The 13,146-nt window shown below is 42.9% G+C and overlaps 1 protein-coding gene across 8 annotated transcripts in view; it reads left to right on the top strand.

Annotated features, from left to right (window-relative positions):
- The window catches only part of FNDC7 (fibronectin type III domain containing 7), a 36,772-nt gene extending 23,654 nt beyond the window's left edge, over positions 1–13,118 (top strand). Inside the window, exons 10-14 of one of the 8 annotated variants that reach the window (XR_014242316.1) lie at positions 81–107; positions 1,585–1,845; positions 2,719–2,908; positions 5,227–5,256; positions 8,931–13,118. Coding sequence is in view for 6 of the 8 variants with exons in the window: in XM_082384234.1 (XP_082240360.1) it covers positions 81–107; positions 1,585–1,845; positions 2,719–2,849 (419 nt within the window). In the remaining 2 variants the exon portion in view is untranslated. Of the gene's footprint in view, positions 1–80; positions 108–1,051; positions 1,846–2,718 lie in introns of those variants that run through there. The other 7 variants (XM_082384236.1, XR_014242317.1, XM_082384235.1 and 4 more) reach the window with 7 other exon arrangements.
- The last annotated feature ends 28 nt before the right edge of the window (positions 13,119–13,146 follow it).

Raw genomic sequence — 13,146 nt, 5'->3', positions numbered from 1 at the left:
CTAACCTCTAGCTCTAGAATATCAACAAGGACCTTGACTATTATAGATCCAGACATAACCTTTCCATCTCATTTTAAAAGATGCTGCATCTCCACCGAGCTTGCATGGTAAGTTCAGATTACTTTCTAAAATGTTTACAGTTTTCCTCTTGACTTAGGACCTCAAAGGTTCAGAGGCTTCTGTTAGTAGTTGGTGAATTAACTCCCCTGGTAGCAAGGTTCAGGTATACTTTTTCTGAAGGAAGGATAGGTTTTTATATGAGCCAGCTACCTGTAGCACAGAGTAACTCAGTCTGGCAGAGTTTTCAGAAAGCATTTAGATCACACATTCTATTTGGCTTGAATTTTTCTTTCTTATTATTATTATGCTACTACCTCACTCTTCTAAACCACTCTAGCTTCTTCTATGGTTTCTTATTTCAACAGGTTAACAGAGCACAGTATTGCATCTTGTTCTTCATAAAGACCAAGCCACTAGGAAATAGCGGGAGAAGTAGGGAGTGGTACAGGGTTAGCAAATAAGATTTCGCTGGTGTAATTCTAGTCCTCTGAAGTGGCTGCTTGGAGAACTGTTTTGAAAAAATCTTCTGAGGATGCTTCTCAGGCTTAATGGGAGACAGTATGATGACCAGTTAGCTGTATCTTCCCCGAGGCATGGGGTGGGAGAGTTGAAATATAATTTTGGCATCCCAAAGGTAGTAGAGTGAGTCTTCAACTAGGCGTTTAAAGACCTGGCTTCTTAAGCTGCACTGTGTTACCTTATTCTCTGATTCCGTTTCCTCATTGGTAAGAGAAATAGGAATGATCATGATATGAAAGCATTTAAAATGTGCTACACATACATAAGCTGGATTATCATTCCTTTTGGCCCATTAGCTTTCATTAGGTTTGCTGCCTAATTTCTCACCTTGATATCCAGTTCTGGAAATATGGCCCATTGCTTACCTTCACACCTAAAAAACCTTTTTTTTTTTTTAAAGAATAAATCAAAGAAGTCTATCTGTAACTGAATTTTTTTTTATTATTATTATACAATAACATTTTTATTTTAGTTACTGAGGAATCCACCATTTGACACCTAATATGTGGCCTGCTCAAGGTATTCAAGAAAGGAGAAAGGAAAGTACCCAGTCAGCTAGCATTGGTGAAGAGTGGACCAGCGACAGGCATCATGCTACTCAGCTCAGCAAAATAGGTCTTTTCAGTTAATGCTGAATGCACTTAATTATATTTAAATTGAATCCCACTAAAATCATATGAAAATAGGGCATTATGAGGGATCTTGACAAGAATTCTGTGCATTTGACTCATAAAGTTTGAGTCATATACAATACATATCTGCCAAGCGTGGACTTTTGGCCTCACCATTGTTCTCTATTAAAAACTCATGCCCCACCTCACCCTCACACATGGATTTCTAATCATGTGACCCACCACAGAAGGAACTTGAATACTCCCTCAAATCTTGCTCTAATCATTTATTATTGAGTAGGCTACTTATGTTGTTTCCCCGTAGTAACAAAGGCCAGGTTTGTGGTGATGGTGGAATAGTGATGTGTTTGTTTCTGTTTGTTTTATCCTTCAGGTTCCTGCTGCCCTTTGGAGGTGAAATTATATAGGCTGGGCCCTAATGGCATCCGGATCTACTGGCAGGCCTCCAGGGGCTCCGCCAATTACAGCACTGACCTCTATGGTTCCAAAGGCATTTTCACGTGTGCCCCAAGCGCTGGCCTCAGTTTCTGTGATATCACCGAGATACCCTGCGGGGATGTATATACCGTGATGGTCTCCCCAGTTGCTGAGACAGGACTGAAGCTTACTTTCTGTCCAAAAAAAATATATTCAGGTAGGGCAAATTATGACCCTTTATTTAAAACTAGCCCTCAACTCAATCTGTGAATTAAGACTCAGAACAATCACACTTATCTGCTATGTAGGAAGGTCAAAGAGGGCATGGCATTTTGTACATCCTACAGGCAGATTCTGGCTACTGGGGACCCCAAGCTTCTTTGGAATTGTGATGCTTTATTATTACTTGATTTGGAGACACTCCTCTCATCCCTCTCTCTCTTTTCTCCTTCAGAAAAAGGACCAGATGCTTGCTGCTTAAACAGTAAAGCAGATTTAAAATGATTTTCTGCTTGAGATTTGGGGATAGGTTTGTAACATAGTGTTAGAGATAATGACAAACAACCTGAATGTTTGAAATAAGAGACTTGAACCTTTATTTGCACAGATTCAGACTTATGACTGAGGGAGAGTTGGAGGACCAGGAAAAAAACAAATTTATAAATCATAAGCTAGGTTTGGAAATATGAGTGGGCAGACAGTCTGTGATCACAAAACACACGAATGTCAGCCACTGCCATCTCACCAGAGCTGGCAGAAAAACATTAGCAATTCTCCTGCTCTGTATTCCAACGCGTTCTGCTACCTCGCCCAGGGCATAGTCATGTATTTTTCATATATTTCTAAAATAAAATAAAATGAAGAGATGATGAAGCCCTAGAACTTTGCAGGTGAACACAAGAAGAGGAATAAATATTGGCTCAGAAACTTTACTAATGACCAGGATCTAAAATTTCCAATTATGGGTTGGTGACAAGAAGGTTCAAGATGGCTCCTGGTGATGGAACCAGGCCCGGTCCTCTTCAGGGGGTGTTCTTGCTGTCCTTGGTTGTCATGCCCTGATTCCTTGCTTTTTCATTATCTTGTCCAGAGGACAAGCTGGCCCAAAGCATGGCCCTATGGGAAGGGCCAGGAATAGGTTGTTGGGCTGAGGATGAGCTCTTAGGAAGAAGAGCCTACAGGTCAACAACAATACTTCACTATATTTGCATAATGTTTTGAAATTTATCAAGCATTTTCATATTCAATATTTCACTGAATGCTCAAAATAACTCTATGAGGTAGGTTCAACAGATTTTATTATCTCCAATATATAAATGAGCAGACTGAGACTCAGAGGCTCCCAAATCTCTACCTGCAACCCTTCTCTTCTTCTAACCTCTAAATCCATATGCAAATGTGTTATCTCTACTTAGAGATATGACCCAGGCATTTCAACTCCTCAAGGCCAAAAGGAATTTCTGATCTTCTGCAGTTTTTGATCTTCTGTCATCCTTGTTTCAAGTGCTCAAGCTGAAAACCCAGGAGTCAGCTTCCCTCTCCTTCACTCTCCATGTTTTAGTAGTCTCCCAGCCCTGTCCTGTTCACTCCATGATGGTTTCTAAACCATCTTCTAAATCCAAATTCTTCTCTTCATTCTTATAGCTACTTCAGTATTTCAGGGTCTTACTACCTCTCCCCTATACTACTACACCAGTCCTGTCCTCCTGCCCTCTTGCCAGAGTTGTCATTCTAGGACACTGACCCAACTGTCTTTCTTTCATGCTTCAAAATCCTCAGAAATGTTCTATTGCCCCATAGAATAAAATTCAATCCTCTGAGCATGGCATTTAAGGTCCCTTACAATCTGTCCCCCATCTGTCTTTCTACGCCTGCACTATCCAATAGAAATTTAATGCAAGTCTAAAAAATTTAAATTTTCTAGTAGCCATGTTAAAAAGGTAAAAAGAAATAGGTGCAATTAATTTAATAGTATACTTTAGTTAATTTTAATCCAATATATCCAAAATATTCTACTTTTCAACATGGAATCAATATAAAAATTTTATATATTTTTTTCTATACTAAGTCTTCAAAATCTTGTGTGCATTTATTTAATACAGCATATCAGTTCAGAGTAGCCACATTTGGAATGCTCATAGCTACATGTGGTGAGTGGCTACTGTATTGGACAGTACAATTCTAGGTTCATTCCGCAACATCTCTCCTGAGAAGACTCCATTCTCTAGTCTAGTCACATGGAACAATTCACACACATCTGCCCTTGCCACACACACACACCATGGCACATCATGTTTCTGAGGTAATGCAGCACTCCTCTCTTTGCCTGGATTTCCACCCCACCTCAACTAAGGGAACTCCACCAGCCCAAACTCCCCCTCCTCTCTGAAGTCTTCTCCAATTCTCATAGTCTGAGTTCGTCTCCCTCCTTTATGACTCCACCTCACTCTTATCTTCACCACACCATATTACTGTGAGTTGAATGTGTGTTATTTCTGCTAAATGGTAATCTCTTGGACTCTCAGTACTTTGCGTGTAACTGTTGCCCAATACATTTTAAATTTAAAAAAGAATGCATAAAAGAGTGTATGTGTTTGTCTATGATTATACAACCAATAAGTGAGTGATGGAAGTCTTTGTTCTTTCTCCTACTTCATACTCACAATTCAAAACTTAGAGAGTCATTCCTCTGATGGTTTGTTAGTTGGAACTCTAATACCGTTGGTGGGGTGTTATCTCAAGCCTGTAGCCATTTCACTTTAGTAAGGGTTGGGTGTCTAGACTCAAATTAAGGAATCTACCTTTGCTCTGTCTCCCTAGTAAACACCATGCATCTGGGGGAAGTTTTTGGTTTTGTTTTTTGGTGTGCGTGTGTGTATGTGTGTGTGTGTGTTTTTTCTCCAATATCAATGCTGCCTTAATCCTATAATTAGGATGATACTGTAAATGATAATAATGACTAATATTTATTGAGTGCTGTGTGCCAGACACTATTCTAAGGGCTTTACATGTATTAACTCAGTTGACCCTTATAACAACCCTATGAGGTTGACATTTTTTTTTTTTTTTGGCTGCATTGGGTCTTCGTTGCTGTGTGTGGGCTTTCTCTAGTTGCGGCAAGCGGGGGCTACTCTTTGTTGCGGTGCACAGGCTTCTCATTACGGTGGCTTGTCTTGTTGCGGAGCATGGGCTCTAGGTGCACGGGCTTCAGTAGTTGTGGCTCGTGGGCTCTAGAGCACAGGCTCAGTAGTTGTGGCGCACGGGCTTAGTTGCTCCGCAGCATGTGGGATTTTCCCAGACCAGGGCTCGAACCCATGTCCCCTGCACTGGCAGGCAGATTCTTAACCACTGCGCCACCAGGGAAGTCCGAGGCTGGCATTCTTATTCTTACCACTTAACAAATAAACTGAGGCACAGAAAAGTCAAGTAATTTGTCCAAGTTCATACTGTTAGCAGGTATCTCCTTCTCTTATCCCCTAAGCTGATTCTTATTCATTCTTTGGTTCACTTTCCTATTATTCTTTCTTAAATTATATCTTCACCATCTCAAATACATCAATAAATGTATTTTAAATACTTGTGTTTTTATTTATTACAGTAACCTGCTCTGGAAGTACACTTGGAATGGGTAAGTCATTTTTCTCATGGATACAGTAGAAAGGAATTTTTTTGTTGCTCTTTAAGGTGACTTAAGTCAGGATCAAAGCTGACTCTTCAGGGACTTCCCTGGTGGTTCAGTGGGTAAGACTCTGCACTCCCAATGCAGGGGGCCCAGGTTTGATCCCTGGTGGGGGAACTAGATCCCACGTGCATGCTGCAACTAAGTCCGCATGCCGCAACAAAGATCCTGTGTGCCGCAACTAAGACCTGGTGCAGCCAAAATAAATTTAAAAACAACAACACCAACAACAAAGGCTCATGCAGCCCTTGATATTAAAAAAAAAAGCTGACTTCAATTAGAAAGGCAAACGCTTTCTTTCTGTGATGTGAGGGGTCCTTGCTCTCCTCTCCCATAACATTTTCTCCCCTATTAGATAGTCTCCCCTCAGATTCCACCAGTGGAGATGAACTCCTTTGGATTCTGAAATTTTTTCAGTCTTCCAGGGTCCCACAGGAAAATGTAAATATGTTTCAGAGAGGCAGCCGCTTCATCCCTCACTTCAGAGAGTGGTTTCCAACCCTGCTATACACTGAGTCACTTTGAGAGCTTAAGAGTAATTGATGCCTGGGCTCTATCCCCAGAAAATCTGATTTAATTGGTTTGGGGTAAAGTCTGGGCATCAGGGTTTCTAAGAGCTCTTTGGGTGATTCTAAAGTGTAGTGTAGCCAAGGCTGAGAACTGCTGCTTTAGAGCAGACCTTCTCAAACCTTATTGTGCATCCGAATCACCTGGGGCCTTGTTAAAACCAGATTCTGATTTGGTAGGTGTAGGAAAGATCTGAGACTTTGCACTACGAACAAGGTCCGGGTGATGCTGGTGACGCCAATACTGCTGGTCTGACCTCACTTTTTTTTTTTTTCTTTAATTAATTAATTAATTAATTTTTGGCTGCGTTGGGTCTTCGTTGCTGCACGCGGGCTTTCTCTAGTTGTGGTGAGTGGGGGCTACTCTTTGTTGCGGTGCGCGGGCTTCTCATTGCGGTGGCTTCTCTTGTTGCGGAACACAGGCTCTAGGTGCCCGGGCTTCAGTAGCTGTGGCACGTGGGCTCAGTAGTTGTGGCTCACGGGCTCTAGAGCACAGGCTCAGTAGTTGTGGCGCACGGGCTTAGTTGCTCCGCGGCATGTGGGATCTTCCCAGACCAGGGCTCGAACCCGTGTCCCCTGCATTGGCAGGCGGATTCTTAACGGCTGCGCCACCAGGGAAGCACCTGACCTCACTTTTAGTAGTCAGCTGTTGGAATCTGTTAACAGCCTGCAGAGAGCTAGGATGTCTGCTTCCAGTTTGCATGGGTGGACATGGCCAGCAGAGGAAAAGGGGTGCTGAAAGGGCAGCTGGAGTAAAGATAACCCTCACTGCCACTCAGGTGTGCTCATGGCTGATCCTGTCTAGGCTATTCAGGGTGCCCCACAGAGGCTACCCATGGCTGGGGCCACGGAGATGACCACACAGAGCTGTGTGTGCTGACCCAATAAGTAGCATGTACTGCTTCACGAGGAAGGCCTGCTTGATTTGGGGTCGTGGGAAAACCCCCAGGGAATATTATCAACCCCAAAGTACAGACGGGACACGAAAAAACACACATACACATACACACAATCAGACATGGCTGACTTCAGAGAGTGTGAGTGGAAATGAAGCCTTCCTACCAGTAAAGCCCACCAGACAGCCTCCCAGCCTGGGCCAGCTCCCCTCCGACACTTCCTTCCACTGGCAGGACACATGCTTCTCTGCGCTGCCTGTTCTCTATTTCCTCTCCCAGTCTACTACTTCTCTGAGCACAGCAGGACACATGCTTTCTAATTCTTGCCCCACCTGCAGGTCTGAAATAAGAATAATCCCTATTAATTTTTAAAGAGTTTCTGTTTCCAGTGACTACAGGGAAACAGACCTGGCTTATTAAAAACAAACTGTGTTAGCATACGGTTTTTGTTTTTCTCTTTTTGATTTCACTTTGTTATACAGCAGAAACTAACACAACACTGTAAAGCAATTATACTCCAATAAAGATGTTAAAAAAAAAAAAACTGTGAGGAAAGTTCTAAATTATTAAAAATTATTTTTAAAAACTCCCGAAGTACTAATGACCATAAGCCCTGGTCTTCAGTGAAATGTACATGGGCCTGGGTCTGCATTCTTGGAAACTATTTCCAGTATTATGGCCATTTTAAATCAGTGTTTCCCCTGAGCCACAGAGGGGTAGTAGAAGTGTCTTGGGGGCCCCTAAGAGGTGAGGAGTGGTGTATTGTATTCTGGTCTTCCCTAAGATTTTGTTTTGTTGTTGTTTTTGGCCACGCCATGCTGCATGCAGGATTTTAGTTCCCCAACCAGGGATTGAACCCGTGCCCCCTGCATTGGGAGCATGGAGTCCTAACCACTGGACCGCCAGGGAAGTCCCTTCCCTAAGATTTTGTTAGAGAAAGAGTCACAATACTTTTTTTAAAAAAATGCTTGAAAACAATTACTCTTAAAACTTGCTGTTCATCAGCATCACCAGAACGCTTGTTCAAAACGTACGATCTTAGGCCCCATCCAGATTTACTAAATCCCCAGATGATTCACATGCATGTTCAAGTTCGAGGATCACTGCTTAGACAGTAGTGTTCAAACTCTGGTGTGCATCAGAATCTCTTGGAGAGCTAATAAAGGATGTAGAGAACTAGGCCTGCTGACGTGGGTAAGACCTGGGCCTTCGTGTTTCTGTCAGGTTCCCAGGTGATTCTGACTCTCCAAGTTTGAGAAACACTGCTCTAGGTCACTACTCTCCCCTTCCTCTGTCCCTCTGGGCTGGCCCTGATCGTTGCTTCCCCCTTCCTTAGCAAGTTTCAGTCTTCAACCTGAAGAGATCTGACCCCCTCTTTAAGGAGATCCTTGTAGAAATCCTGCAAGACTCTCAAAAAATGAGTATTTGGGGGCCTCTACATCATACAGAATTCACTGTATTAAGGGAGAGATTCTAAATTGCTTCCAATTTCAGCATTTCTCCTCTCTGTACACAGGACTAGTCAGGTGAGGTCCCTGGCTTACATGGGGCCTCCAGATATGCTAAGGGAAGCCTTGGGAATCTTTTTGTCTAGGACTTTTGGTCTTGCTTGACTCTTGGATTATCCTAAAGCTTTTCAACAGCATGAATGGATTTTTTTTTAAGAGACAGATCTGGGTTCAAATTTGGCCACTATCCCTTACCCTGAGGCAACTTGCTTCAATTCTAAGTATAGGTTTCCTCATCTGAAAATTGGAAAAAACTCCTCATAAGATGTTATGAAGATTAAAGGAGATATAAATTGTAGGACACAATGACAGGCCCAAAGTAAGCTCAATTAATAAAAGGACTGGGGGTGGAGAGGAAAGTTCTTTGTCCTGGGTCAGTAATCTGAGCTCAAAGAGACTCTTGGGGAGGATTCATTTCATCAAGCAGGAGAGAGAACACCCTGCTTAGTTAGAACCTGCTGGTCAGTTTCTTCTTGCCCTTTGAACAGTTCAGATTCTCTTAATTTTCTGTTTATTTTCTGTGAAGTGCTGCAAAAATAGCATTTCAAATCAAAATGGTAATCTGAACCTCAGAGACATTTAAGGGCTTTTTAATTTAAGAAAATGTCTGCAAATTTAATGCATTTCACTTCTTCCCTTCTTTGCCTTTTCAGTGATTTACAGAGGGAAGAGAAATGCGGAGTGACATAGTGAATCATGGATAAAAGCAGAGACGACTAGTGAGTAATTTAAATTGAAATGGTATGATTCAAAGGCAAAGTTTTTTTTTTGCTTTGCCTTAAAAAAATTCTTCCCATATCTTTTGCAGAGTTTCCTCAATTGTTAGTGTGATTAGAGATGGAAAAGATCTATTAGAGTACAAAATGCCTCTAGGATAGGACAAGCCCTTTTAGCCTTTAGAAGAACCACCCTAGCTCCACTTCCTGCAGGAAGGTGTGTCCTCACCTGCACAGGAGTTCAAGATCGGCTGCGGAGAGGACTCAGTAGAGAAATGAATCAAGAAAGTCCTCTGGAAGGCTGCCAGAGTGAGCCAGCACACTGGGAAAGTCCTGGAAATGTGAAAGTTCTGCTTAGCAGAAATTCTTTGAGATTTCACATCCAGACATACTACAGACTTCAGCACACCCACTTCATAAGCATTTCATCGACCCCAGCACTTGATGTGCGGTGATCTAGCCATTCAAGAGTTGGACACGTCCACTCCCAGAGAAGTCGAAATCAAGCCACCACACATAGACAGCGCTCACCCAAGACGAACCTCCACCAGGACTTTGGCCGAGGTTGGATAGCAGCAGCTGCCAGGGCCACCTGTAGTAACAAACACCCTCAGCTCAAGTTAGGAGGAAGCTGAGCCACTTGCAGCCTTCGCCAAGCCAAAGCATCGTGTGATGAGACCTCTGTGTGTGTGTCTGGGAAAGCAGAGCTGTTGGCCTGTTGCTGGAAGGACTGTGGTCATGTTTTTGAATGAGCAAAGATTTCAGATGGAGGGACAGCCAGGACCGGAGCCTCAAACGGTGGCAGAGTGACATAGGGAAGGACCATCAGTCTTGCTGGCTGTATCCCCCGCTTACACTCTAACTGCTTTTTTTTTTTGAATCTTTGGAGAGAAAAGGCAATGATATATAATATAAATCTGTTGTACCTAAAAAAATTTTGTCCTTCAAATGCCAGTAACCTTATTAAAAGATAGTGCGAGTAGGACTTGTGTAACACACACGTAACTAAAGTGTTTACTCCCCAGAAGCATAGCTGTGGAACTAAGAACGTCTGTTGTTAGGAACAGCCATAAAACTCTGCCCAGAGGGAACTGGAGCGTGGAATTAGGCTTGAGGTACACTAGGAGGGAGCAGCAAACTTCCTTTTCTATGTCTGCTTTCCCTTTCTGTGTAAGACTGATGAGAGATACTCCCCAGAGCAACTGCACTTGAAAAGGACATAGACAAAGACACAGATCCCGAAAAATGGAATTTGCTGTGTCACAGAGCACACACAGAGGAAGGCAGAGTTTTAGTTCACTTTTGTTCCTAAATACCAGTGTCTGAACAGGAGTCGGGCTAGGTGTATTGACATCAATTGGGGAACCCATTACTTAATATAGATTTCTGGGTACCACCCCTGGAGTTTCTAACCCAGCAGGTTTGGGACCAGGCCTGGGAATCTATATTTTTAACAAACTCACCAAGTGATTCTGACATGCAGCCAGGTTTGGGAACCTTAAAAGGCTTGCCTTGGTGAGTTCTTCCTTGAAGCAACATTTCAGTGATGGGAAGCTGAGACGTGTTAAAAGATAAACTGAGGCATATTAAAAATTTTAAGAGTTTATTTGAGGAGAAATTGATTCAAATTCAGCAGCACCAAAACAGAAATGGTTAGGAGCGCTCCACTGACAGGTGCTGGGGGCAGGGGTTGGTGGTGGTGGGGCTTTTATTGAGAAGAGGCAGAAGCAAAGCAAGGATATTATTTGATTGGCTCTAAAGCTATGGCCAATAGCTATATAGCTACAGTGGTTGCCTTATTTGGGAAACCCTAGTTGGCTGTTTGTGATTGGTTGTCCTTAGATTTTGATTTCTTAACCTCGAGACCCTTACAGATTTAGGTTTTTGTTTGCTTACGAAGGCAGCTAAGGTATGAGAACGACCTCAGTCTAATGGCCTCCTTGTTTAATTAACTTAACAGAAGATAGAGGGCTGTGGCATGTGAGGAAAGATTGGTGAGAAGATCTGGAGGGTTCAGAGTAGGTCCATGCCCTGTGAGGGCAACCATGAACTGAGGCAGCGTTCTGGGCTGTGGTTCAGAGCCCCATGTGAGACTGCATGCTGAGCCCGGTTGCTGGCAGGGTGTGCCCTCTGAAAAGAGTTGTGTCCATGGCTGACTGGAACAGCCAAAGAGCCGAGGGCAAAGGCCAAATGGAAGGCCAGGATCCCTGGTTCTAGGACACTAGGGGGTTGGGACCAGTACACTCATACCCTATAAATACCAGAACACAGAAAATGAAATGGCCTGCCTACTTAGCTAGGCATCTAAGTCTGGGCTGCTTTGGTCAGAATTCCACAGAAGACAGTGTGGTCCCCACTGGGTGAACATAAAATCAAAACATGGACGTAGCACATACTACATGCTTCTAAGTGCTTTTCACATACTCATTTCATTCTCATAACAACCCTGTGAGCTAGATAATAATATTATTCCTTTATACATATAACAAAACTGAGACCCAGAAAGGTCAAGGAATTCATCCATGTTCTCACAGCTAACCAGTTGAAACACAAATTATCAGGGGGCCATTGATCAGACCTGCTAATCCATGATATTTTTATGGAAAATATTTCTCTGGGTTATCATGATTAAGTGATAAATTATTAGAGAAGAAGACCTGGGAATAGGATGGTGAGAGAGTGATCTGCCCTAACTCAAGAGCTTTTACATTCAGCCCTCGATCATTGTAGCTGTTTATCAGCTCTACAAATTATGCAAAGCAGATTTTTCATCTCTGACCAGCGTTGGTGGATTTTACCTTCCATTCTGCTGTGTCGTGTTCAGGGAATTCAAATTCCTTGTTCAATCTGTTTAGGCAAAACAACTAAAGGAGACTAGAGAGACAGCTCAGGGAGGTTATGTGAAACTAGGGGAGCAAGTGAGGTTAGGCAATGTGGTACGACGGAAAGGGCAATGGTTTTGGAGCCATCTTGAGGTCTTACGTGATTTAACTTCTCTGAATCTGTTTTCACATCTGTAAAATGGCAATAAAGATTATCATCTTGTTGGGTTGTTGTGAAGTTTGAGATATACTCACATTCAACAAATAAATGCAATGACACTGGAGTGTTTCAAGTCACACTATTAATTAGAGGCAAAGCCAGGGTTTGTGGACCCATGTCTATATGCTGCTAACACCCACATTTGCTCCACTATTTCACACTGCCACCTTGCAATCTGGCCTTCAGGGGCATGAGTCACAGCTATACCCCATGTGACCCAAGTCAAACTTCCAACCCAGAAGGACCTTTCTTTGTTATCCCATGGCACCTGGTCATTCTCCTCAAGGGTAGAAGATGGAGGCATTTCCACCCACATCACTCTTCTGTCTTGGTTTGACCCTCTAGGGCAAAGAGCTCCATTTTAGAAAAGTGAGTCTGTACTTTGTCTTTTTCTTATCCCTGGGCCCTCAACCCGGGTATACTAAGTAGAATCTGATTTAAAATTGAAAAGGGAGAGGAATGTAATGTGTGCATTTGTTTAAAATTCTGACCACCTAAGTCCATTCAAAATACGTTTGAAAGAGGCCAGAGCTCCAGCTTGGCCCATACAAGACTTACATGGAAAAACCATTCATGCCATAGGTTTTGCTTGAACCCATTTTATGGCTGTTTTTATTCTTCATTCTCCTTCTCTCTCCTAAAAAGCTAAAAAGCAAAAATTGCCAGTTATCCCACAGACTGCCCTATTGCTTTCTGCGTAGCTCAAGCCTGATTTCTCGTTCCCACTGCACCACTAGCTGTGCATCCTTGGCAAGTTACTTAACTTCACTAAGCCTTAGGTTCCTTGTCTGTAAGGGTTGCTTTGAGGATCAGTGAGAGAATCCACTTAGCGTCGTGCCTGGCATATAGTAAGCCCTCAGATGTTAGCCATTGTTATTACTAGTAGTGACTAACCATTTGCACTTCCCTATGTGACCGACTTGAACCATTGGTTCTTTGCAAATGGGTGTGGGAAAGTCTACTTTCCACCAGTATACGATGGTTATGTTACAGTTGGGGGGAGCGGTTCTCAGCAACTAAACTCTTTTAATTCATGATTGACTACTTGTTTTTGTTTTTATCACGTAGCTTGCGGCATCTTAGTTCCCGGACCAGGGATTGAACCCACTCC

The sequence above is a fragment of the Balaenoptera borealis genome (genome assembly GCF_965194805.1).
Source record: "Balaenoptera borealis genome assembly, chromosome: 1".
Lineage (NCBI taxonomy): Eukaryota > Metazoa > Chordata > Mammalia > Artiodactyla > Balaenopteridae > Balaenoptera > Balaenoptera borealis.
The sequence above is the reverse complement of the archived record's forward strand: the minus strand, read 5'-3'. Positions and strand labels throughout refer to the sequence as shown.